Source organism: Lagopus leucura, unplaced genomic scaffold (assembly GCF_019238085.1).
Source record: "Lagopus leucura isolate 7727_CA_CO unplaced genomic scaffold, USGS_WTPT01 Super-Scaffold_100073, whole genome shotgun sequence".
Lineage (NCBI taxonomy): Eukaryota > Metazoa > Chordata > Aves > Galliformes > Phasianidae > Lagopus > Lagopus leucura.
Window position 1 is genome coordinate 767893 of NW_024962314.1, and position 25049 is coordinate 792941.

The 25049-nt window shown below is 59.5% G+C and overlaps 1 protein-coding gene across 2 annotated transcripts; it reads right to left on the bottom strand.

Annotated features, from left to right (window-relative positions):
• Positions 1-329: 329 nt before the first annotated feature.
• LOC122188672 (receptor-type tyrosine-protein phosphatase V-like) lies at positions 330-24024 on the bottom strand. 2 transcript variants are annotated; one of them, XM_042887173.1, is made up of 39 exons: positions 23607-24024; positions 22664-22727; positions 21368-21634; positions 20595-20864; positions 19729-19995; positions 18565-18837; positions 17757-18017; positions 16999-17271; positions 16269-16538; positions 15495-15764; positions 15091-15363; positions 14593-14862; positions 14081-14350; positions 13545-13817; positions 12554-12826; positions 12040-12312; positions 11131-11400; positions 10693-10971; positions 10382-10516; positions 10096-10306; positions 8671-8738; positions 8359-8485; positions 7973-8020; positions 7751-7844; positions 7392-7482; positions 7188-7264; positions 6317-6451; positions 6053-6175; positions 5332-5492; positions 4931-5066; positions 4483-4562; positions 3753-3840; positions 3564-3654; positions 3146-3219; positions 2924-3058; positions 2708-2830; positions 2439-2596; positions 1855-1990; positions 330-739 (listed from the first exon to the last, which is right to left on the bottom strand). In XM_042887173.1, exons 1-39 carry the CDS (start codon positions 23670-23672, stop codon positions 680-682), a joined length of 6813 nt encoding a protein of 2270 aa, XP_042743107.1. In that variant the 5' UTR covers positions 23673-24024; the 3' UTR covers positions 330-679. The 2 variants fall into 2 exon arrangements, with proteins under 2 accessions (XP_042743107.1, XP_042743108.1); XM_042887174.1 differs by lacking the exon at positions 11131-11400.
• Between the last annotated feature and the right edge of the window lie 1025 nt (positions 24025-25049).

Genomic DNA, 25049 nt, shown 5'->3' on the forward strand with positions numbered 1-25049 from the left:
CTGCCACGTGCTCGTCCCCTCCAAGTCCTTCTGGTCCCTCCAAGCTGTGCTGCAGCTGCAGCTGCCTGCAGGTTCACCTTGGCTGCCGGCTCCACTGCAATCTCTTTGTGCTGCCAGATGGGATTGCTTGCTCCTGGACATCAGGAAGCCCTGCAGACAGCAGCCTCTCCCACCGTGGGTTTCCCTTGCTTCCCTACAGCCGGCAGCTCGGCAGTAACACGCAGCAGGCCGTGCATCAGCTCTGCCTTACAGCGTGTCCCTGTGCAAGGAGACCCATGAGAGCTGTAGGAAGCTCCTGATGCAACACAGTAAGAGAAGTTAGAAGTGTGCTCTTTCCCAGGGCTGTTTATTGGCTGTACCCAACGCTGATCCATCAGCCCAGACCACGCTCAGTGCTGCAGAGCTCAGCACTCTCCACCCTGGGGCCACCCAGCGCTACAGCCGGGTCAGCATCCCGGGCACCAGTGAGCTCAGAAGGTGAGCAGAGGGGGAGCATCCCACCTCCCACCCCCAGCAAGGCAGAGGAGTGCTTCCTGAGGCTGCCCGGGCGTCCCATGCTGACAGTGGGGTGACAGCGCCAGGTTGGGTCTCCCTCTTGCTGCAGGGCTCATGCTGTGCCAGGAGCCACTCAGTGCTCCCACTCAGAGGGCAGGATGCTGCCGGGAAGCACCAAGGGGCCTCAGGGCTGCTTCTGAGTGATGATGTCCCGGATGCAGGTGTACAGGAACACGTACTGGTCCTAAGGAAGAGAAAGAGCGTTCTGGGGTCAGGGCTCCAGCAGTTTGCCTTATTATTGTGCAATTAACCAGCAGGGTAATGGCAAAGCAGGATTCACTGTCCCAAGTGGTCCATGACTGCTCTGTACCACCACAACTATCCAGAAAGGAAGCATCAGACACAGAGCTCACTAGGCCACCCTCATTTCCTTCTGCTATGATGTTCTGCACAAACTGCTCCAGAACGCTTCTGGGTTCCAAAAGCCCTCAGAGAAGGGCAGGGGGAGGACCAACTCCTGGCAGGGCTCTGGGAAAGGCAAGCTGTGAGGAAGGCAAAGGGCTGAGCTCCACTCACAGAGCCCCGGGGCAGGGCAGCTGCTGTGGGTCGCAGCGCCATGGGAGCCAGGAAGAGGGTTGTGGGTTGTAGACCCAACAGAGGGGCCCCCGAGCAGCTTGATGATGTGCTGGCTGAGCTGCAAGGCATGAGGAGCCTCCCCCACCCTGGCAGCAGTGGGCTCAGCCCTGCTGCATGGCCGGGGAAGCCACAGAGCCCACAGTGGCTGCACTTCTTCTATGAGCCTGTTCTGATTGGGTAATCTGCAGTGACAACCTGGAGCACAGCCCTGGGGATGTGTGCTTCAATATCCACTGGTTACCCATAGCAACGACTCAAAAGTTCATCCTCACCCCCGTGTGGTTGTTCAGCCAAACCCACGTGACCCCACCAGGGAGGAAGGCAGCATCCCACTGATGGAGGATGCTGGCAGTCACAAAGCACGGGGTTGGGGTTCCAGCCCTGATCCCCCTTTGCTGGCCAGCACCTGCAGCAAGGTGGGGAGGCAGCAGAGCTGCACCCACAGCAGCTTTATGCATTTCTGGGCACGCTGTGTCCTGTTCAGCAAGAGCACTGCTGGAATACAGTGCTCTCTGTGGAGCTCTGGTGTGGAGCAGCAGAGGCGGTTTTTGCAGGCAGCTCTGCAGCTGGGAAGCCCCAGATCTGCCCCAGTTCTCCTGTCCTCTGCAGGGAGGGGTTACAGGGGTGCTGCGTCAGCACAGCAAATGGAAGCGCTGCCAGAAGGCATCTGAGGTAGCAGCGCCCATCAGAAGCACACACCAGCGTCCACTCCTGCCCGCCTACCAGCGTGGGGGTCATGAGGCAGCAGCTTCTCATCAGCTGGAGGGTCACCCCATAGACATCCACAGTCCTCTCTGTTTTCAGCTGGTGCAGCAGGCAATCCAGGGCGATCAGTGTCCCCATCTGGTTCTCACCACCACTGCAAAGGACGAGAGGAGGGGTCACTGACGCCAGGCCAGGCTGAGCTGGGTCTGTGAGCACTGCACTGACCAGAGGTATGAGAACCCACAAGAGCCATCAAAGGAAGCTGGAGGCACAGCCAATCTGCCCCATCGAGCAACAGGGAGATGTGTGGCACCTGGGGACATGGTCAGTGGGCATGGTAGGAAAGGGACAAATGATCTCAGAGGTCTCTTCCAACCTTCTGACTCAATGATGCTATGAGAGAGCACGGTGGCGTGAGGTGACAGTTGGATTTAATGACCTCAGAAGTTTTTTCCAACCTTAATGATTCAATGATACTCTCCACACATCTGAAACTCCTCAGGCCATTGGTGGGGCAGAGCCTTACTGGTGGAACTGGAAGGTCTTTAGGGCCCTTCCAACCCAGCTGTTCTATGATCCTATGACTCTATGACCCCATGTACCTGCAGTGCAGAAGGAGAGGGCTGGCTCTCTTCCTGCTGGGCACGCACCGCCTGATGGCACCGAGGAGCTCCACCAAGCTCTCAACATTTGGCTGCTCCTTGTTGCTCCACAGCCTGTACAGGAACTGCTGCACCTGCCTCTCCTTTCCTTTCTTCTCCTGGGGAGACACAGAGCTGATGGCTGAGTTTGGATACAGCTCAGCCACATCTCCACACACCTCTCAGCCTGTGCCCCTCCAGCACCCCAAAACAGCCCCACAGAGACGTACGTGCTTCACTTTCAGCTGGATACACCTCCAGCCCGAGGCAGGCTTCTCCATGCCGCACTGGATGGTCAGCAGCTTTGTGCAGAGAGAGTCTCCTTCCAGCGGCCAGCACACGTCATGTGGGATCTGTGCACAGCAGCAGGTCTGGTTCGTGTCGATGGCAGACATCACAGCAGTCACTAATAGCTCCACCAAGGAGCAGCAGGCACAGTGCCTTACCTCCCCCATCTCCTGCCACGGCAGCAGCGTCAGGATGGTGTGAATGTCCTGCTCCCACACCAGCGTCCAGAAGTCCTCCGTGGTCAGCTTGTCAGGCCCCTGCACAGCCAGATAGTCTCTGCTGGAGCTGCAGCCCTGGGTGGGGAATGAGAACGTCACCCTCTGGTGAGGGCAGCGCAGGAACCTGGGGGGGGTGGGCATTGCTGCGGGGGGCCGACTCACCGGGACGCGCCACACCTGCAGACCTGAGAAAGGGCCTTGGTCCAGCAGGGAAAACTTCACTCTGGAGCGATCATCTGCAAAATAGGTGGGAGACAGAGTGAGCTGGGGCCACCGTCATGGGATTTTTTTCCCCTTATATTGATTTGGAATATCCTACATCTTCCAAAGTGTCCCTGTTGCCTCTTGTCCTTCCATGGCGCACAAGACTGCTTCTTCTCAGCACCCTCCCAGCAGTCGTAAAAGCTCCCCTTTGCCTTCTCAAAGCTGAACAAACCCACCCACCTGAGTGCCATGCAGCACACACTCTCAGTCCCCAGCCACCCCAGAGCCACCTGCTGGACTCACTCCCATGTTTCCAAGCACGTTTGGCTCTGGCCCAGCATGGTGGGAAGGGGATGTGAGGTGTCACAGCACTTACACGGCAGGATGCTGGATGAGGGCCGTGTTTGCTGGGTGCCCAATGATGGTGTAGCAGAGCTGGTTTCTTCCTTAGCAACCTCCAGGAGGGTCTGCCAGAGTGAAAGACAGAGGTGAAAGCGTGAGCAGAACTGGCCCAGGGGAGCAGGAGGGACCGGCAGCGCTCCCTGCTGCCTGGGGCAGCTCTCACCTCGTATTCCCTCAAGAAGCCCACGTTGGACTTGGCTGAGTTCTGGCAGTAGTGCTGTGCAAAGCTTTTCAGTGGGACGGGGCAGGACCTGCGGAGGGAGGCTGGTGGTGAGGGTGAACAAATGCAGAAGCATCCAGGCTGTGTCTGCAGGAGCTGAGCAGGGCTGTGGGCAGAGCATGGCCAGGCTCGTGCAGCTCCCCAGCCCAGCTCTGCAGCCCTGACCCTCATCCTAACCCATTCCCAAGACGCAGCATGGGCAAGGGCATCCCATTTTGAAGGAAGGAGAATTTGGCCATATAGATAGGTGTGCGACCTCCAGAAGCACACTCAGATGATAAGGTACGTGGGCAAAGCCTGTCCTGCTCCCTCCTCTGGGCCTCTTTAAGAAGGGACATCCAAAAGCCCAGCTGCCGTGAGTCCCTGGACCCCATCCCTGGTGCGTCCCACAGGCTGGGAAATCCCAGCTGATATCCACGCCTGCCCCAGGAGAGCTCTGCAGAAATTTGGTGTTGGCATTGCCCAGAAAAATGACACTGAGGAGGGGAGGACTGTTCTGGATTGGGCTCCCTGTGCTGCAGGGAACAACCAGCCCCAGGCTGACCCTTCTTAAAGCAGTGGGTGGGACAGCTGCTGGGTCACCCTGTCCTCCTGTCCTGGGATCCCAGCTCGCTGTCTGCAGGGCCATGGGGCAGAGTGGAGAGAGGGCAGGAGAAACACAGCAGGCTCTTACGTCTCTGTCCCTGATAAACCCAGGAGTGGTTCCTCCAAGATCTTGTCCAGGATGCAGCTGTGCAGGAAAATATACTGGGACTGGAAGGCAAAGACAGACAGCAATGTAGAGCAATCCTGCACCATGCAGATAGCGAGAAGGGGGGTATGGCACTGCTAGGGGGCAGGGTGTGCCTGATATTCATGCCCCCCGCACTCATACCCCACAGCCTTGGTTAGCCCAATCTCAGATCTCCCACATCCCTCCCCTGCGTTGTCATGAAGGGCATTACTGACTCCTTGACCCAACCTGGGGCAGAGGGCTCATCAGTTGGAAGGGATGACCTGGTGTGGGCAAGAACTGCCTGCAAAGGTTCTGGTCCTGTTGCTACGTGCTCTTGGGCATCTGTCTGCCAGCCCTGCAGGCTTTCGTCCCAGTGGGGCTGCGGAAGAGGGAGCAGAAATCTTACCAACGTCTGGATCATCTGGTAGCGGTTCATCCGCAGGGTGTAGACCACACCAAACATGTCCACCACCTTCTCCTGCTTCATCTGCTGCAGCAGCCGGTCCAGAGCAATGAAGGTGCCGCTGCGGCCCACCCCAGCACTGAGGGCACAGAGAGCACAGCTGGAACACTGCCTGACCCTGCGGCTGAGGAGGTCCCCTCCTGGACACGTCCCCCCCATGCCGTGCCAGCGTGACTGAAGGCTGAGCATCCGCAGTTCCCCATCCCCTGGGACTGGATGTCATGCTGGGGACATGCAATCCTCAGTTCCCAAGGAAGGAGACTCCACAGACCCTCAGTGCCCTCGGATGTTGTTTTCCTCCCTGCACCCTCTGCCACCCGTTGTCCCGCTGAGCAGCGCCTTGCCTGCAGTGCACCAGGGTCGGCCCAGCATCCTTGGCGCTCTGGATGTGCTCCCGCACCAGTTCCCTGAAGGCCAGAATGGATGTTGTGGACTCTGGGATCCCGTGGTCAGGCCATGCAGTGTAGTGCAGGTGGGACACGTGCCGTTCTGCCCGGAGGCCCTCCTGCCAGGGGTACATTGGTTATCAGTGTGCATGGATGTGCATGCAACCCACAGCTCCAGGAGCACACAGGGACCCTGGGACACCCGACTGCAGGCAGGGCCACATCCACCCCACCTGTCACACTACTGCATCCCTGAAGCAGCAGGGCACATCCCATAGCAGGGACACAGCAAAGCAACAGAAAGGAGAGAGAACGGATGAGTAAGAGGGGTGATACGTGTTGGATGTGTCTGCGCTACTAAGTTTGAGGCAGCAAGAAATGGAGCGGGTTGTCCAGAGAGGTGGTGGTAACCCATCCCTGCAGACCTCCAAGGTCAGGGCAGGGGCTCTGAGCACTGCTGGAGCTGTGGTGTACATGGCAGAGAGTGGGACCAGGCGGCCTTCAAAGGTCCCTTCCAACTCAGACCATTCCATGACTATGAGATGGATGACTCCTCTGGGGACTGGGTCATCTTTGAACCCTGTTGCAGGCAGGGGAGACTGCACCACCACCAAGGAGAAAAACCACTGCATGCCATGCAAACTCACAGCTCTTGATGGGTCCCTGGATCCTTACTTACATGCCACAGCTTGAACTCACGCATGGTCCACTCCTCAGCACTGCTCTGAGACAGCAGGTGAACCCGGAGCTGCCCGTAGGAGATGGGGGCAGCTTCAGACGGCCAGTAGTGATCACAGAGAACCTGGGACACAGGCAGGACAGGGTCACGGTGGGGCTGCATCACCCAGGGTGACCTCACACCTCCCTGGGCAGCGTGCACAAACCCAGCTCACGCTCAGGGTGAGGCTGGGCTGGGGGGTCCACATCCAGCACGCAGACGTACCCGCCCGTTCTCCATGCACACCGTCAGCATGATGATGTTGCAGACGTTCTGCTCCCACACCAGCCTCCAGAAGTCCTCGATGGTTTTCTTCAGGGGCCCTTGGGTGACAATGAACTCCTGCGGGGACGTATAGCCCTGAACAAGAGCCAGAGAGGAGCAGTTGGCAAGGGGTTGAGGCAGGTGGGTCCTGCCCTGGGACAGCCAGGCCCGCTCTGCCCTACAGATGGAGAAGTACCCTTTGTCCTCAGCCCATGTGGGCAGAGTTTCCTGGGCAACTGACTTTGCAAGAAGCCGATTTCACAGGAAGCGAGTGCTGCTCAGCACGTGCTCTACATTTTTGGAATAAGGAATGGCAGCCCACTTCCCCCCAAGCGGTTCCTCATTCAGCCTAACCAGGGAAAGACAGCTCCGGGTCCCTCTCCAGCTCCTTGCTCATTGCTGGAGGTGAGATGAGCATGCAGGGTCCCAGCCTTCTCCGCGCTGTCCCTCAGGCACACAAATGCCCTGTGGGTTCCCGTGTGCCCCGCTGTTACCTGGGAACAGCTCCGGGGTGTGGGATGCGGGCACAGCTCCGGGGTGTTCAAATGCAGCTGCACAGAGCAGAAGGAGAAAGAGCAGACAGAGACAGGGCAGCAAGCTGAGAGAGGATGGAAAGAGGACAGAGCTGAAGAAGAAGGAAGAAAGCCCTGCTGGTCTCACGCTCACTCCTCTGCGTTCACAGCACTCGCCATCAACCTCTGCTAAAAGGCACCCCAACACCTCGCCACTGCCAGCTGTGGTCCCAGCAGCAGCTCCTGCCCACAGCCCTCACTGCCTCCATCCTGGGGTCCTTTGGCCATGTTGCTATGTGGGAAGGTGGGCGGGCACTCACAGGCACAAAGTTGGCGTTGATGTAGTCTGAGTGCAGGTCGTCCCCCAGTTGGCTCAACCTGACCCGAGAGTGGTCGTCTGAAAGAGATCAGGTGTGTGAAACTGAAGGTGTGCACACACCACTCCTCCCAGGAGGGGAGCCAGGCTGCCTGGTGAGCCCACCTCACAGCCCAGGAGGGTGCTGGTGGGAGCAAGGAGCACTTACAGGGCAGCACGTGTGGGTATCTGTTCTTGGAGACGTTGGCTGGGAGCTCAGCCCCCACCTTCAGCTGCTCCTTCCCAACCTCCTTCAGCTCCTGTGGGACAAGGGAGAAGCCATGCACAAGCATCGTGGAGCTGCCAGCCCACCGCCAATGGCTGGCTGGTGCTTCCCGAGCCGGGCAGGGCTCACCCCTGCACAGGGAACTGCTCCACCTTTCACCCAGCATTGCCACTGGTACCGATTTGAGCCACAAGTGGCTGCCCAGCAACTGGGCCATGGCAACTTCCTTTGACCCAGGATGGATTGGAATGAGCTATTTAGGGGGAAATTAAGTCCCATCTTTTGCAGGAGTCCCATCTCACCTCAAACTCCTGGAAAAAAGCGTGGCTACCACTTGCTGTCTTCATCTCATAGTACTGCTTGAAGTTCTGTATGGGGATCGGCCGGTGGACATTTCTGCATGAAATGAAGTCCGGAAGAAAAGTTGCCTCAGATGCTGGGAGGTGAGGGCAGCAGAGCCCAGTGCTGAGCTACAGGGCAACGGAGGCAGGCAGAGAGGGAAGAGCCCAACCAGCAGCACCAACCTCAAGCTGTAGGTCACCATTTCCTGGGGCAGGCTGCTCTTCTGTGTCCTGGAAGCAGAACGGGGGAGCTGTTACTGATGCTGTCAGTGTGCCGTGTTTTGTTGGCCCACGGAGCACCACGGGCATCAGGCACATGGCCCAGTTCTCTGAATTAACCACGGGCAGCTGCCCTTCGCATGGTGCTTTTGCAGTCATAGAAAATCTTATCGGAAGGGACCCATAAGGATCACTGAGCTCAGCTGGTGGCTTCACACAGGACCAGACCCAGGGGGTGCCCTGGTTGGCCAAAAGCTCCTTTTATGCCCTTGCTCTTCCCCACAGCCTGGTTGAGTCTTGCTTGAGATTTTCAGCTGAGACCCATTGGGTAAGAGATGGCCCATCCTCACCTCCTCGCTCTGAGCTGCTTCCAGTAGACCAAAGCAAAAATAGCAGCCAATGTCAGGAGAAATCCCACGATGATTCCAGCTATTATTGGCACTGGGAGCGGAGCTGTGTCCATGCTACCTCCAGCAGCTGGAATCAGAAAGAAGGGACAGAAGTAGGAGCCAGTATGTGACTTGGTTTTCTCCATTTATGACATTTACTATAGCCCATGAGCTCCCTCTGGCTTGCTATTAGCTAACTGCTATTAATCTCTAACCTGCGTAGCCAGGTAGGGAAGATGAGAGAGCAGCTGGGAGATAACATCCCCATCTTACCCGAGAACGTGGTGAATGACACTGCAGGGGTGACAGGGTCGTACTTGGTGAAGGCAGCGATGCTGAACCTACGGCAGAGCAGAGCACAGTGCCCATGCACCACGAGCCAGCAGAACTGAGCACCCCGGCAGAGGGGGCTGAGCTCCACACAGACCCTCCCCTGTGCCCAAAGATGTCGGGGCATCCCGTTCCCGTGGAGACCTGCCCTCCTTCCTCCTCCAACAGGGAGCCTTCCCAGCTCCCTGCAGAGCCAGCTTCCTTCTCAGGTAGGCGTCCTACACACAACGCAGCATCTCTAAATGCACCTCTGGATTTTAGCAGCTGAGTCTGTGGGATGCAGGGTGAGCACCCTCTGGCAGCACCCCAAACCCAATGCTGGGAGCAAATGGAGCCACGGAATGACATAAGGGTTTGTTGATAAATAGGAAACAAGCATTGGCTGTCGGAGGAATGAGCAGCCAGGGACATCTGATTTGCACCCTGCTGCTAACGATTAACTAGGAAAACAATAGTTGATTGAGGATATCTGTTCTTCAGGGCAGCCAGAATGAAAGCTAGCTGTGATGAGGTGCAAAAGGCCCTGCGCAACCAAACTATTCTAAGTGCGTGCTATTCAACCACGGCTGAATAATGACACCGTGCCTTAAATGCCTCCTCACAGAAAGCTAATGATAGACTGCAGGGGAGCGCTGGGAGCACTGAGAGTGTTCTGGCTGGAGCCTGGGACAATACCGGGAGGGCAGAGGGGCGTCCTGCTGTGTTTGGCACTGTAAGGCAGTGCGCTGTAAGGCAAATCCCTGACTCACAGCAGAACTGGAGCAGAAATCCGGATTCGAGGCTGCAAGATTTAAGCAGCAAGAGTTAGCAATGAGGAACAGCTGGGCTGCATGGGCAGCCAGCGTCAGAGCTCCTGGATCAGCTGGATGCTCTCCTGTTGGGGGTGCAACACCCCAGTGTGTCTGATGACCATGGGATGGCAGTGCATCGCAGTGCAGCTGTACTGCTGGGCATGACAGCACAGCGCCTCAGGAGAGCAGTGAAGCACTGCCAGCCTCCACAATCCTGCCCTGCGGGTGGGATTTCCAAAGGAATGGTTCTCTTGAGCTCCGAGAGCTCTCATGACAGCCATCCTTGCTGTTAGTTCCTTCAGAATGGAGAGCCGCAGTCCTCTAGACTCTGGAGGTCCCCTTTGTCAGAGGGATGCTTGGGGATTTGGCTCCTATTAACAAAGCACTGAAGAAATGATGCTTTGTTCACAACTTCCCCTTTCACTCCTGCTCCCCTTACCCACCGACCCTAACATTCCCTCCTCCTGCCCTCATGGCACAGCGAGCCCTGGGGTCTGCTTTGAGGGCAGGGTGGGCGTGCAGCCACCTCACCAGGACCCTCCTGCAGCCCCTGGGGACAGAGGCTGACATCTCTCACCTGTACTGCTCGTTGGCTTTCAGCTTCCCATTGCACATCGCCCGGGTCCGGCCGCACTCCTCTGTCCCCACGGGCACTCGCCAGGTTTCAGTGGATTGGATGGAGCTCGGGTGGAAGGGGTTGGGGATGAGCACAGCCAGGTAGGAGTCCTCCGTCCCGTAGTAATGGTCGTACCATGTGCTGGACATGACGTCCTGGGTGGGCCTCAGCACTGCAGGGCGATGCACAAGGTGATGTGTGGGGACCCACATCCCTTTGGGGAGCCGCTGCAATTCAGAACACTTACGTGAGTCATTAGTGGTAGCAACGACTCCATAGTACTCAATTTGGCCGTTCTCCTCGCTGAACAGGTCAGATGAAATGATGACGGTGGAGCTGGCCTCTACCTGGAAGACTTCTGCTCGCAGGGGCGGGGGAAGAGCTGCAAGAGGAACCAGCAAGCGCAGCCTGTCAGCACATCCCTGCTCCCACAGCACTGCTCCCAGCATCACTGCCCAGAGCGCTGCCAGGACTGCACTGAGCTCACAGACAGTCCCTGGGTCTAATCAGCAATGCTGGCTGTCTTCTGCAGGGTGCGCGGGGAAGAAGGGGACTCACCCTCTGCTGTTGTGTTGCAGAGCAGAGTGACAGCCGGGCTCCTCATGGCATTGATGCCCACAGTGCTCACAGCGATTCGGTAGGAGGAGTTTGGCTGCAGCCTCTCCAGGCTGGCCTGGCTCACGAGAACGCTCACAGAATGCTTGGGGGTGGGGGGGCTGTCCGAGAGCCCCTCTGTCACCACCTCGTAAGCCTCCACGTCTCCAGGAGGGCCGCTCCAGTTCACAAAAAGGCTCCTCGACTCTGGTAGGCATTGCACATCCTCCACAGGGTTTGGATCTTTGAATGAGACGCCCAGGGATGTGAGAGGTGGGCTCACCCTACTGATGGGGTCTCCTTATCGCCCACCAAGAAAACCTGCACCCCACTGCTGAATGCAAAGGGTGATCCACCCCACCCTGTGTTTCACACCCCCGGCCCCAACCTGTGCATACCCACCCATAGCCACCGCCAAGGGCCTGGTGCTGCTCCAATAGGGCCCGGCCACGCAGCTCAGGGACACGGAGTAGTTCCTGCCTGGGGTCAGCCCGTGCAGGAGGTGCTGGAATTGCCCCTTGGTGAGTGCGTGCCGCCGTGGCACTGAGCCGTTCCGGGGGTCCCGCAGCCACAGCTGGCAGTCGTCCTGCTGCCCAGGGGTGCTGCCCCAGGAGATGAGCACTGTGCTGTTCCCCTCCGCCACCGCAGAGACATTTTGGGGAACTGAGGGGGCTGCAAGGGAAACCACAGCGGGGCGGTGACTGGGACAGCAGGCACTCTTGTGCTCTGCGGAGATGTAAGCAGAAGATGGGTAATATGCAGGGAAGCTTCGTGTGCTCAGTGATAACATTGCTGGCTGCCACTATGAGAAACGGCCTTTAAATGGCAATGGGAGGACATGCAGATGATGAACATGAGCAGATGGCTTCCTCCTGCCAATTAGCAAGTTTCGTTAACGACCTGCCTGAAGGGCTCTGCACATGACTCCCAGTACCCTGCAGGGCTGGCTGAGCGTGGGAGCAGAGACCTCTGGATCCCCCAAGCAAAGCGCAGGGACTGTGGGGATAAGCACATGAAAAGACTTATTGTGCTTATCTGCCATTTCCACATTCCTGAAAATTACAAAAAAAAAAAAAGAAAAAGCCAACTTCCCCATATTTCCCATGCCAGGAATTTTCTGAGTGCCTGGGAGCAAGGCACTGGGGGTGGAGGGGTACCCAAGGGCAATGTATTGCCTGCCCTCCTCCATGACCCCCAAAGCACGATCCCTCTGCTGCAGCTTCCAGGCAACATTCCCAACCCCATCCCTGCCCCCTTTCCCCCACCCCAGCACTCTGAGCTTCATGCAGCCCTGCAGCCCCCACTGCTCACTCGTCCAGTCGCTGATGTTCCCTGCGGAGGCTGCATAGGGCCCTGCCACAGACATCACCTCCAGCAGGTATTTGTGTCCCGGATCCAGGCCAGAAAAGGTGAACTTGCTGATGCCTTTCCCAACAGATGTGCTGGCTGCCAACACACCCGACCCCGAGTGGTACAGGAGCAGCCTGTAACCGTCGTGTCCCTGCGGTTCGGCCCTCCAGGACGCACTCAGTCTATTGGGGTACCCTTGGTTTGTCATGTACACGTTACGGGGCGGCAGGGGATCTGCAGAGACAAAGATGAGCATCGTGTGTCAATGCAAGTCTGAGTACGTGGCTCGGGCATCCCAGCAGTGCCATCGGACGGGATGCACTGAGTGAGATGGGGCACTTCATTATGCTCAGGACCACAGCATTGCTGAGCCCTGGGCTTTGGGCTCAGAGGCTGCCATAAGCATCAGTGGGGCCACGTCCTTTGCTGTGACCCACACTCAGCCAAGGCACAAACTCCAAAGCCAGCTACTCACATGTCCAGTTGCTGACGTTCCCCGCAGGTGTCCGGTAGGACCCAGCTATGGAGGCCACCTCCAGTGAGTACTTGCTTCCTGGGGCCAGCCCCGTGAAGGTGACGTTGTGGGTGTCCCTCCCAGCTGAGGCCGTGGCTGTCCTGGTGCCCAGCAAGGCATGGTAGAGGGTCAGCATGTAGCCATCGTGCCCCCCGGCTGCAGCCCCCCAGGATGCGCTCAGCCTGTCGGGGTGCCCGGTGCTCAGCAGGCGCACGGCAGTCGGGGGCAGCGGGGCTGGGGGGCACAAGACCTGATGTTAGGGACCAGACATCAGGCAGAAGGTGCTTAGTAGGACACCACACAGCAGGACAGCGCTCCCTGAGGGCTGGGATGTGCAGTGCCACTCTGCAACACTGCCAGCTCTCTTCATTTCCATCCCCTTCCCACCTGTGGCCCTCGTTCCCTCCAGCTCCTACTCTCACCCTGCTCTCTGTGCCCACCTCCAAGCGTCTGCCACAGCTGTGTGTACTCATCCTCCAACAGAATTGGCATAGGACTAATCCAAACCCTGCCCAGCCCTAAAACCTTTCTGGGTGAGCAGAGGGGCTGATCGGTCCACCTCCAGAGCAAAGATTTGTTCTCCTAGGAGGAAGAGGGATCAGCCTCTTCTACTGCACCAATTTGCAGAGCTTATGGAAACATGGATTCTATCTGCAAGAGGAGTTCAGTAAGTGTGTACAAATCCTTGGAGGTGCAGGGAGATGGGGCTGCTTGGGCAGCGGGATATCGCCATGTGGGCACAGCTGGGGAACCCTGCATGTCATCAGCACATACTTATGCCGTCCTACAGAGCAGAACATCCACATGCCCATGAGTTCAGCAGTGTGCCCGTGCACCAACCACCGCACGTTGCACCCATCCACACCTCCAAAGGCACCAGGGCCCCTGTAAACTCTCCAGGTGGTGCAAACCTCCCACCCCTCTGCAGGGGAAATTTCCCTGGGCAACTCACGTGTCCAACCACTGACGTTGGGCGCTGCTGTCTGGTATGGTCCAGCCGTGGCACTGACCTCCAGGGAGTACTCGTACCCTGGGGCCAGCCCCGTGAAGGTGATGTTCTGGGTGTCCCTCCCAGCTGAGGCCGTGGCTGCCGTGGTGCCCAGCAAAGCATGGTACAGGGTCAGGATGTAGCCATCGTGCCCCCCGGCTGCAGCCCTCCAGGACGCGCTCAGCCTGTCGGGGTGCCCGGTGCTCAGCAGGCGCACGGCAGTCGGGGGCAGCGGGCCTGGGGGGGAGACAGGAGTCACTGGCAGGAGCCAAACCTGGGCTGACCGAGGGGAGACCATACAATCATAGAATCCTTAAGGTTGGAAAACTCTTCCAAGATCACCAGTCCAACCCCAACCCACCCACCGTGCCCACTGACCACGTCCCTCAGTGCCGCATCTCTGCAGCTCTGAACGCCTCCAGGGATGGTGAGGCAGAATGGCCTCTGAATCAAACTGGGAATGGTGGAGGACATGACTGCAAGAAGAGCACTGTACTCACGTGTGCAGTGGGTGAGGTTGGGGGTGCTGGTGTGGTAGGGCCCAGCTGCAGCTCTCACTGCCACGCTGTAGCGAGTGCCGGGGTTCAGGCCATGGAAGATGTGACTCCTGGCACCCCCAGCCAGCACCGCGTGTCCAACACGGCGGCTGGAGGCTGCGTCATACAGCTCTGCCACGTAACGCTCTGCTCCTCGTGCCATGGCTGCCCAGGATGCGCGCAGTGCTGAGGCTGAGGGGCTGCCCAGGGTGAGGTTGGCAGGGGCCAAGGGATCTGGAAAGCAAGAGGGAGAGAGTCAGCTTCTGCGTGCCAGGATGGGACGAGATGGCCACCAGAGTTCCTCCTGGAGGGAGGCACGGGCTTAGTGCACGTGGTCCAGGCACAATATCCCCAGGCTGGACGTGGCAGGGGAGATAGCACAACAGAGAGGATTTGGAATGGGGAAGGTGATGGTGAGCACTCTGTGGGGCTCACGCGGGGGGGATCTGAGGCTCAACACAGCCCCTCAGACTCACATGTCCATTGGGTGACGTTGGCAGAAGAGGCTTCCAAAGAGCCTTTGACAGCAATGACCTGCACAGCAAACCTGCTGCCTGCCTCCAGGTGAGTCCAGCTGATGTTCTGGGCATCCTGGCTCACGGTCTGCACCCGATCTCTGCTCTGGGTGAGGCTGTGCAGAACAACACGGTAGTGGTCCCTCCTGCCGAGGGGTTTGTTCCACCGCGCGTGGAGCTCAGAGGAGCTGCCTGGGTTGGTCAGGCTCAGGTTTGTTGGAGCAGCAGGAACTGCAAGGAAGGACAGACACACGAGTCAGAGAGAAAAACAATCCAGTCCTGAACACGCCACCAACTCTGTGGAGTTTTCTCCTTGCTGCTCTTGGTGCAGGAAGGCTGCAGGAGGCAGCGCATCAGAAGAACATCCAGGTGCCCTTTGGTCTGGGTGGCAGACATAGATCCCCATCCCATAAGGAGCTCCTTGCAGCTCTGAGCCACCTGAGGGTGCTGTGATCTCACCTGTGCAGCCAGTGGTATTCCTGGGGAGGGAGCGGAAGGCTCCAGCTACTGCCCAGATCCCAACAAGATAGCACGCTCCCGGTGTCAGCTGTGTCAGGGTGATGTTGGTGCTGTCCTTCCCCAGTTCCAGGTTCCTTGCTGGTGAGGAGGAGCTTTCCTCCAGCACGCTGAGCAGGTATCCGTCCCTCTGCCCTGGAGGGGTCTCCCAGTGCACAGCCAGAGCCCAGGCAGCGCCCACAGGGCTGGCAGACAGGGAGAGTGGAGGTAGCGGGACTGTGAGAGAGAAATAGAGTTACAGGGGCAGGACTGGGACACCCAGGGCTGATTCCAGCTTGGGAATGGAGCTGGGAGCCGCAGGACTGCGAGCCTGGCATGGGACATGGGCGGAGGGGCTGCCTTCCTACCTGTGTAGCCGATGGCAGTCTGAGAGGAGATACGATGAGGCCCAGCCTGAGAAATGATCTCCACTCGGTACCGGGAGCCCGGCACCAGCCCCTCCAGGTCCAGGTGGGTGACACCACGGGGCACAGACACATTCCTGATGATGGACAGGGACTCTGCCACCGAGAGCTGCACCAAATGCTCTCGGCCACCACCTGACTCCACCCAGCTCACGTGCAGCTCCTGTGGTCTCCGGCCAGGCTGCACGCTCACGTTAGCCAGAGACAGCGGATCTAGGAGGAAACACAGCACAGAGATCCGTGAGATGGCAGGGAAAAGCAGCTGGAGAGGACAGGAGCCAGCCCACACCTCTGCATCGCACTGAGGGAGAAGTGGTGACCACTGCGCACAGTGTGCAGGTGGGCACAGAACAGAGCCCTCAGCTCCCCAGAACTGCTCACACAGCATCACCAAATGGCTGAGGTGAGAAGGGACCTCTGGAGGTCACCCGGTCTAAGCAGAGCCACCTAAGAGCAGGTGACCCAGCAGCAGCAAGTCCAACGGCACTCTGTGCACATCCTGCATCCCTCTCTGCTGGTCTGAGGCCAGCCTGGAGACAATGCATGCCCTAGGCAGCTCAATAGGGCTGCTCTTGGAGGGCCCAGAAGGCATCATACAGCACCGAACTCATGGTTCCCATTCCCATCAGCATGCAGAGTGCAGCTCTCGCTCCACAGAATGGCCCAGGCACATCAGTGTCACTGCGGGTCCTGCAGGCAGTGCCAGCCCTCACTCACATGTCCACTCGGTGGCAAAGTGTGACGAGGATCGGTAGGGGCCAGCGAGGACGGACACCTTCAGGAAGTACTGCACGCCAGGGGACAGCCCCAGGAAGGTGAAGTTGTGGATGTTTGGCCCCACAGAGATGTTCCTCTGCGCTGGATGGCTCTTGCTGTAGAGCTGGAGGTGGAACTGGTCCACGTCGCCTGCAGCCTTGTCCCAGAAGGCTGAGAGTCCCAGCGGGCGCCGGGTGTTGGTCAGGGTGACGCCGGATGGAGCCAGCGGGTCTGGGGGGTGCAAGAAGTGAGGGGAGGCAGTGGGGTGGGGGCTGTGGTGGGGATGCGGCATGGAGGATGAGTTGCAGCCCAACAGCATCAAGGGGAGGTGGGTGCAGGGCAGCTGGCTGCAAAGAGGGTCCTACACTGCTGTGTACTCATCATGGGCACCCTCAGCTGCTTGCCCCCAGTCAGGTCATCAGCACTGGGAAATTAAACCCCACACAGCATGAATGTCTGCTCTGCAACATAGGAGCAGGACCCCACTTGGTGTGCTGGGTACCCATTAGTAACACATTCCATTCTGCACTGAGGACTCTTTTGCTTCCAACACGGCTGGAAGTGGCTCTGACTGTCCTGCTCTTCCTTTGTCTGTCTGTCCATCCCCCCATACGTGCTCCACTCCCTGCCCTCTCTGTCCAGGCTGTGGCTGCCATCTGCAATAGTGTTGGGGCAGGCATTGCACACTCACATGTCCAGTCTGTGGCTGACCGCACGCTGGATCTGTAAGGCCCAGCCATAGCAGCCATCTCCAGTGTGTACTGTCGCCCAGGGACCAGGTCCTCAAAGGTGACATTCGTCCAGTTGTTCCCCACAGACACGTTTCTGACCCGCTCCTGAGATCTGCTCTCCCACAGGGTGCCTGTGTAGCCAGTGCTGCCCGCGGGCGCTGCTCTCCAGGCTGCTTGCAGAGAAGTGCTGCAGCCCTGATTGCTGAGCGTCAGCTGCTCCAGGGGCAAAGGATCTATGAGAAAAGGTGTAGAGCCACTGAGCCGGGATCACCTGCAAAGGTGCAGCCCCAAACATGCTGAGATGGAGCCCCTTTCCTGGAACACCCACACCAGGGTGGGTCAGCGTGCCATCCCCGCTGACATCTACAGACCAGCTTGGCCCAGAGACTGGTCCAGCACAGAGCCCAGACAGGAGAAGGTGTTTGGTGAGGAAAGCTGTTTCAGGGCATATCCAGCCCAAGCAGTGCCACCAAAATGGAGCCAAAGGGGGGAGAAGGGCACTAGGCTCTGCTGACCCTCGTGCTGGGTGGCGGGGGCACAGATGAGGGTCAGACACATCCAGCAACACCTCTGCCTTCTTCCTGAGCCTTTTGCCCTTTTACTGGGTGAGGCTGCAAACAATCTCTGCTATGCCATGCCCTGAGGCACAACACGTGGGAAACAGGCAGGATGCAGTGGGACCCCCAGGGCTGGCTGCAGCAAGGGCGGAGGGACTCACATGTCCAGTTGGTGATGCGCCGGGGTGTAGAGGTGTAGGGACCAGCCACGGTGCTGACCTCAAAGGTGTAGAGGGTCCCAGGGCGAAGGCCCTCATAGGTGACATTGGTGGCACCTCTGAGCAGAGAGCTGTTCTTCACGGGGCTCTCTGTGGGGCTGAGAGCCAACATGTAGCCCTCTCCCATGGCCTCTTCCCAGCTGGCTCGTAGGCTGGAGGGGCTGCCGTGGCTGGAGAGGCTCAAAGCAGACGGTGGGAGCGGCTCTGCAAGGGACAAGGGCAGGGTCATGCACAAGGACAGATTCATGTCATCAGGCAGCACTTCTGCCATCAAATACAGGCAGGCGGGGCTGCAGGGAGACTGCTGCTCTCAGCCTCAGGACTGGGCGAGTGCCCCGCTCACTGTTCCGGGCTCCAGCCCTTCTTCCAGGAGCGGCAGCTCTGGGGCATCTGCCTGGACACTGGCCATGGCTCCAAGTCACCCAGGAGGGGCCAGGTACAAGGAAGATGCTGCTTTAAAGGGGCTGGTGGAGATACATGCCCCCAGAGCAGCTGCTGGGAGTAGAGAGAGGTGAGCGCATAGCTTTCAGGCTTGGCTGGTGCCTGCCACAACCTGGCACAGCTTTGCCACAGATCTTCGAGTCCCTTCTCGTGAGGAAGAGCAGTGCAGCAGACTTTAGCTGCTTCTAGGGCCAGGTGCAGCTGTATCACACAGCCCCATCTCTGCTCCCACAGACATATCTGCAGGAGCTCAGCCTCTCTGCAAGGCACCCGAACGGCCCAACAAGACACGCTTCAGCTTTCTGCTTACGTGTCCAGGCTGCCGCGCTGCGGGCAGAAGCTCGGTAAGGCCCAGCCACCGCCGTCACCTGCACAGAGTACTGCGTGCCGGGGCTCAGCCCATGGAAGGTGACGTGGCCGTTGTCTCCCCCGACGGAGATGTTCCTGGTGGGAGCACCGACCTCCTCCTCCCGCAGTGTCACCAGGTAGAAGTCCCTCTGTCCAGCCGGGGTGCTCCAGTGAGCCTGCAGGGAGCTCTGCTCCTCCGCACCACTCAGCGTCACGTTGGTGGGGCTCAGGGGGTCTGGAGGGGAACGGGAGGGGGTCAGGGTGATGGGGTGTGTAGACTCCCAGCCCAAGGCCTGCTGTGTGCTGTAACTCAGGGCTGCTGGGTACAGCAGCAATACCTGCTTGGTCAGAGGGGACAGACAGCCGTGTGAGACCCCACAGTTGCCTCACACACCCCCAGCCTCACTCCTGCTGCCTTATCCGCATCCAGCCTTCAGCATCCTTTTGGAGCGTGCTGTTTCCAGTCCCCAGCACAACCATTCCTACTCAGCCCTGCTGGGAAATTCCTACGGGGCCCCTCATCTCCACGGATGTCCTGTTACGACCTCGCTGATATTCCCAGGATCCAGCCTGGACGGAGCTCCTGGCTGGGCTGTGTGTCTGGCTCTGGGCGCTGTGCAGTCGGGTCAGTCAGACAACTGCAGGGACTGAGTCAGGCTCCACAACAGAACCAAAGCAGCTGGGGGTGTGGAGCTGTTCCAAAATCCGAGCTGCACAGTCAGCAGGCTGCAGCTGCCCGGACTGGCAGGCAGAGCAAGGAAGGGCTGGAGAGCATTGCTCTTGTCCACGACTTGGACTGCGCTCTGCATTTTCCTCGTGGTTTCCTGGTCTGAGAGAGCAAGTCTGAGGCTAGAGCTGCTCCCAGCACTACAGCCACTGTGATGGCAGGGAATGGTCCCTTCCAACCTAAGCTGCTATGGTTCTACAATACTATTCTGACAGCAACCAACGGGGACCACAGGCTGCCTGTCCCCTCATCTACCATCGTGGCTCCCCAGAGCTGGGTCCTGGTGTGGCTTTCTACCCTCTGCACCCAGGTGCTGGCACATTCACATTCACACTCAGAGGCTGGATCAGAGAAAGTCACGGCAACCGAGGTGCCCCCAGCCCCCATTCCATTACTCACATGTCCATGCTGTGGCATTGGGCCCCTCCACGGTGTAGGGCCCGGCCACGGCGCTCAGCCCCAGCCAGTACTGGGTGCCAGGCTGGAGATGCTGGAAGCTGTAGCTGGTGAGGCCTCTCTTGGCTGACAGGGTCTTGGTCACCGTCTGGGTGTGGAGGTTGCGGAGCACGAGGTGCAGCCAGGCAGCCCCCCCTGCGCCCACCCAGGTGGCTGAGAGGCTGGTGCTGGAGCTGGGGCTGAGCCTCAGCTGGGTGGGGATGGAGGGTGCTGGGGGGAAACAGTGAGATTGGGCAGTGCACAGCCATGCTGGGGGCTGCCATCACCCTCCTCCCTCCCCAGGGTCTCCTCCTCTTCCCCTGGCACTGTCACAGGGGCTGCAGATTCCCCATGTCCCTGCCCAGGTGAGCTGAGGGCCTTGTGAGGTCCCTCCATATTTTTCCAGGCTGTGGAATGCAACATTTGTGCAGCTCCCACCAATTGAGGCTCTTTGCTAAGGCTGCCCTCCTCTGCTACAGAGCAGAGAAGCCCCACCGGGCACTGGGGCCCCACAGGGCAGGACAGGTGTGTAGGGCTGTCCCCATGGGTGACACACCATGGGTGGTGGTCCTTTCCACATCCCTCAGCTCACAGCATGGTGGTGGCGGGTCAGCAGTTGGACTCGGTGACCTTACCGGTCCTTCCCAACCTTAGTGATTCCACGACTCTACGATGAGCTCCCAGCTCTTCCCCATCCTCCACAAACTGCCCATTCTGAACCGAAGTCCTCATCCCCTTCTCCACCAGCCCGCATGTTTCAACCCTTCCTCCCCAAACCCTTCATCCCTCCCAGCCTTCCCCCCGGGACACACGCACCCATCGATCCCTACCTGTCCACTGGTGGGTGCTGGTGCTCGCCTGCCCAGCCCCAGCCAGTGTGCTGACCTTCAGGGCGTACTCACTGCCAGCAGCCAACCCATCAAACAGGAAGGCGGTGGCGTTGGGTGGGACGGACGCATTTCTCACCAGCGTCTGTGAGTCGCTGTGGTACAGGCTGAGCTGATAACCGTCCCGCTGCCCGCTGCCGGCTGCCCAGGAGGCCTGCAGTGAGGCCGGGCTGCCGCCGCTGCTCAGGCTCAGGTTGCGGACGGGTGAAGGACCTACATGAGGTACAGCACGATGGGGCCGGCAGGTTGTCGTGTGGCTCAGGAGGGGCGGGATGGGGCTTCCCGTGGGTGAGGTCCTGCCAGATGGGCCCAATCCACCGCGCACAGCCCTGTCCGCTCCCTGCCAGCCCCCCGCCCTCCCACCAGCAGTGTGAGCTGCCCCATCCCCGCTCTGTCCCTTTGTGTCATTCTGCACAGTGACTGAACAGGGCAGGGAAGCTTGGCCCGGGACACACGGCTATCCGACCCCATCCCTTCTCCTGGCCATGCCCTTCCCTCCAGTTCTGCTCTCCTGTCCCAGTTTTTCTGCCTTCACCTGCACCACTTTGCCTTCCAGAGGGATGCTGGCTCCCCAGCTCTGCTCCTTCCCCAACCCTCGCATGAACCGGGGGGGGGGGGGGGTGCAGGGAGCAAGGCTGGGTCTGACAGCGACTGGCAGAGATGTCCCAAAATCACAGAGCAGCTCTCAGACCTGCAGTCCCAGGGGAAGCCCTTACTTGTCTGTGCTGTGACTGTCTGCCTGGCAGTGTCCATGCAGTGCAGCGTGGCTGTCACCTCAATCTCATAGTATGTGCCAGGGGTCAGCCCATGGAACCAGAAGTTGGTGACGTTGGGTCCCACCGATCCATTCTGCAGCAGTGTGCCCGACCCCAGCGGGGAGAGGGTGAGCGAAAAGCCCTCAGCACCCCCCTCTGGCTCATCCCAGGAGAGCAGGAGTGAACCTGACCGGCCCTGGTCACTTGCACTGACATTCAGGATCAGCCCTGCAGGAGCAAGAAGGAATTGAAAACATCATGGATGTGAAAGAGGTGCCCCTGAGCATCTGCTGCACTGCATAAAGACGCCAAAGGCTTCAGGCCATCTCCTGCTTTGCCCACACATCCCCACGTCTGCAGCGTGAGGGGACGAGGAAGTGGCACATGGGGCTTTGTTTAATGGGTGGGTCGGTGGCCAAAGCTGCCATCAGATCCCTGCCCTTGGAGCTGCTCAGCGCTGAGCCTGTGCACCAGTGCCAAGCTGCAGTGGGACCCCTCCGTGCTCCATCTCTGCTGCCGTCCCCAGCGCTGCAGCTTCTGAGCAGCTCTAGCGCTAATAAGACACTTGTGTAATCATTAGCGCTTAAAATTTGCAATGTGCAACATGTTGGAACAGGTTTACCTGGGGCCTGGCAGGGCAAGAAAGCTTTAAACAAGCACAGCTATTGCCCCAGAGAGCTGCCTGGGGCTGCCTTTACACAGCTAAGAGCAGTGTGGAGTGAGCCCTGGGGATAGGGGCACCTTTGGGACTGCTCAGGTGCAGTGCGTGCCCTCCCTACAAAGCCGGAGAGGCACAGAACTCTCAGAACAACGTGCAATTTCCACTTCATGCAATGCTGTCATTTAGAGGCAGTAGTTGGGAAAACCGGGCAGCACGCCGGGGTGCCGGCAGCCTGCGGAGCTGAGAGCATGGCTGAGCTCCTCTTGAGGACAGCCAGAGGAGCTGCACCCTGCACAGAGTTCATGCAGCAGTGGTTTTTCACTGTGGGATCTCTCTCACATCACTGAGGTATGAGATCTCCACCCATGTTTATTTGCTTGTCTCAGGTTTCCAACGCCTGAATTGCCTTCGTCCCTCACTTAGCAATGGGCTGCTTCACAAATGCCCCAGCTCCCCAAACCAGCAGGGCACATCTGGTGCCCACAAGGTCACAGCACCGCTCACACCCCACAGACAAACTCTGCCGACCGCATCCACATCCAGGTACCCCCACAGCCCACTGCTGCTGCAGATCACCCAGCAGTTGCAGGTCTCACCTCTGTCACCAGGTGCATCCCGTGCCTCCAGCCCTGCCCGCGTTGTCCCATTGCAGCCCTCTCCCTATGGGACAGAGAACATTGGCTGAGATGTGGACAAGGTGAGGTGCTCAGAGCTGGGGGTGCGGGGGGCTGCGACTCCTGAGGACTGTCACAGCCTGGGAGAGCACCAGCACCCCTGGCCAAGGCAGGGGACAGACTGAGCAGGCAGGACATGGGAGCTGCCCCAACCCTTAGCGCAGCTCCTGGGCCCGCTGACCCACACGGAGCTGTGCTCACAGGACGAGGGCATCCCACCAGCACGGCCAGGGCACAGGGGGAGGATTTGAGCAGGGAGGGAGCTCTGGGCAAGCAATCTCACTGCCCCGTCCCCATAACAGTGCGGGGTCGGAGGTACCCCAGAGCTCAGCCTGGCTGCAGAGTGAGGACATGAGGACTGTAGGGTGCTGCCGGCAGGACACCCATCCCCCCACAGCCTGCTGGCGAGCAGGGTGTGCCCTGCTTTAGGTTGGGGACAGTTCCCCCACATTAAAGGAAACCTCTGCCTACTCCCTGTCCCGCAACAAGAGAAGTAATCATTAGTTATTTTCCCCTTTGCTCTGCGGGATGATTCATTTCTGGCTTCCTCTCAACCCAAGTGCGGTGGTTTTGGGGACTGTGTGCACAGAGGGGAGCGGAGGAGCTCGGGACCCCCGGGGGGAGCCTGGCAGCAACGGCAGCAGAAACACCGGGAGACGATGGCAACGGCGAGGGGGGGGTGAGCGGAGCAAAGCGGCAGCTCGTAATTGCTAACGCCGCTAATTTGGTGCAGCTGCACGGCTGGAGAGGCAGCCCAGAACGATGCCGTCATTCCTCAGCGGGGTAGGACTATGCGAGCCCCCATCGCCAGCACGCTCCGAGCCAGACACGGACAGATGGGGGGTTCCGAGGGATGGGGGCTTACCTCCGCCAGGGTCCCCAGGAGCCGCGGCACCCACAGGACGAGCAGCGGCAGAAGCGGTGGCCTCATGGGGAGGGGGGCTGCGGATCAGAGGGGTGATACGTTGGGGTGGGGGCTCCTCAGCAGCGCCTGTCCCCACGCAGCCCCGTATCCCAGCGCAGCACGCATCCCCGCACGCTCCCCAAGCGACGGGGTGACATCAGTGGGGACGAGCGATGCATGCCAGCGCGCTGCCCGTCAGCCGTGCCAGCTGTCCCTGGGCTGGGAGAAGTCCAACGCGGCCGTGCGCCCCTCGCTGCGCGCATTTGCTATTGTTCCCGTGGCTCCGCGTCCCTCTGCGGTGGCGCTGCAGCTGTCCCCGTGCGCTGCGGGCAGGGAGCGGCTCGCTTGGGGACTGCCGGGGGGGGGCTCCGCGCGGCTGCAGCACGGGTTGGCCATCAGAAGGAGTGCTGCAGAGTTGTGGGATTTGTGCGGAGAGGGGAGGAGACAGGACGGCACGGATGGCGGCTCCGAGCTGGGAGGGAGTGCCCGAACCGGCCCCCAGCGAGGGGAGGGAGCGCAGCCCCGGTGCTGGGGGTGTTGGCACACGCGTGGCTGCGTGGGGCCGTGCGCTCTGTGCAGCCTTCAGCCGCGTGTGCACGGATTTCTGTGCAGGGTGCAGATGGAGGAGGGAAGCTTCGGTTGTGCTGCGCGGGGGACATGTGGCTCCATGTGATGCACGGAGATCAGATCTGGGGGTTGCACACACTGAGAGCTTTGTGTGCTGCATCGCATGGGCGTGAAGATGCCTGCAGCACACTCGGCCTGTCTGAAGGTCTGAGCTGCGCCCCGCGTGCTCACGGCTGTCGGATCTGCCCTTGGCAGCGCTGTGCCCCGGCCGTGTGCACGGCTGTGCTTTGTGCCATGCGGGGCTGTCTGTGCAACGCGCGGCTGCGTGCCAGCTCTGATTCAGAGCAGAGATGCCATTGGCTCCACATCAGCGCCGGAGATCTGGGACAGTGCTGGAAGAATCTCAGCAGTGCAGCCATCCCGGAAGGCAGCGCAGCCTGTGTGGCCGTGGGAGTCTGTCCCAGTAGCCAGCGTGGTCACCGACAGCAGCTATTCAGGCTGTGCCTTTTGCTGTCAGCTGCCCGAGCTGTCAGGATGTGACCCCATGGGGCATGTCCCCTAGCTGGCCCCAGGACAGAAGACTCCCTCCCCAGAGAGTTGGAGTTTTGTCAGGTGGAGCCTGTGAGAGCAAGATCCTTCCCCAGTGCTTGGGCAAAGATGTGGGAAAGCTATCACTAGCTGGGAGCAGAGCAGGTAGATGTTCCCAGAGGTCCCGCACTGCTGAGAGCCATTGGGGCTGCCCAGGAAAATGACAAAGGGGGTTCCTTTCTCCTTACATGGAGGATGGAAAGGGTGCCAAGAATCCTCTTGCTTTAGCATGGACAAGCTTAATATGGA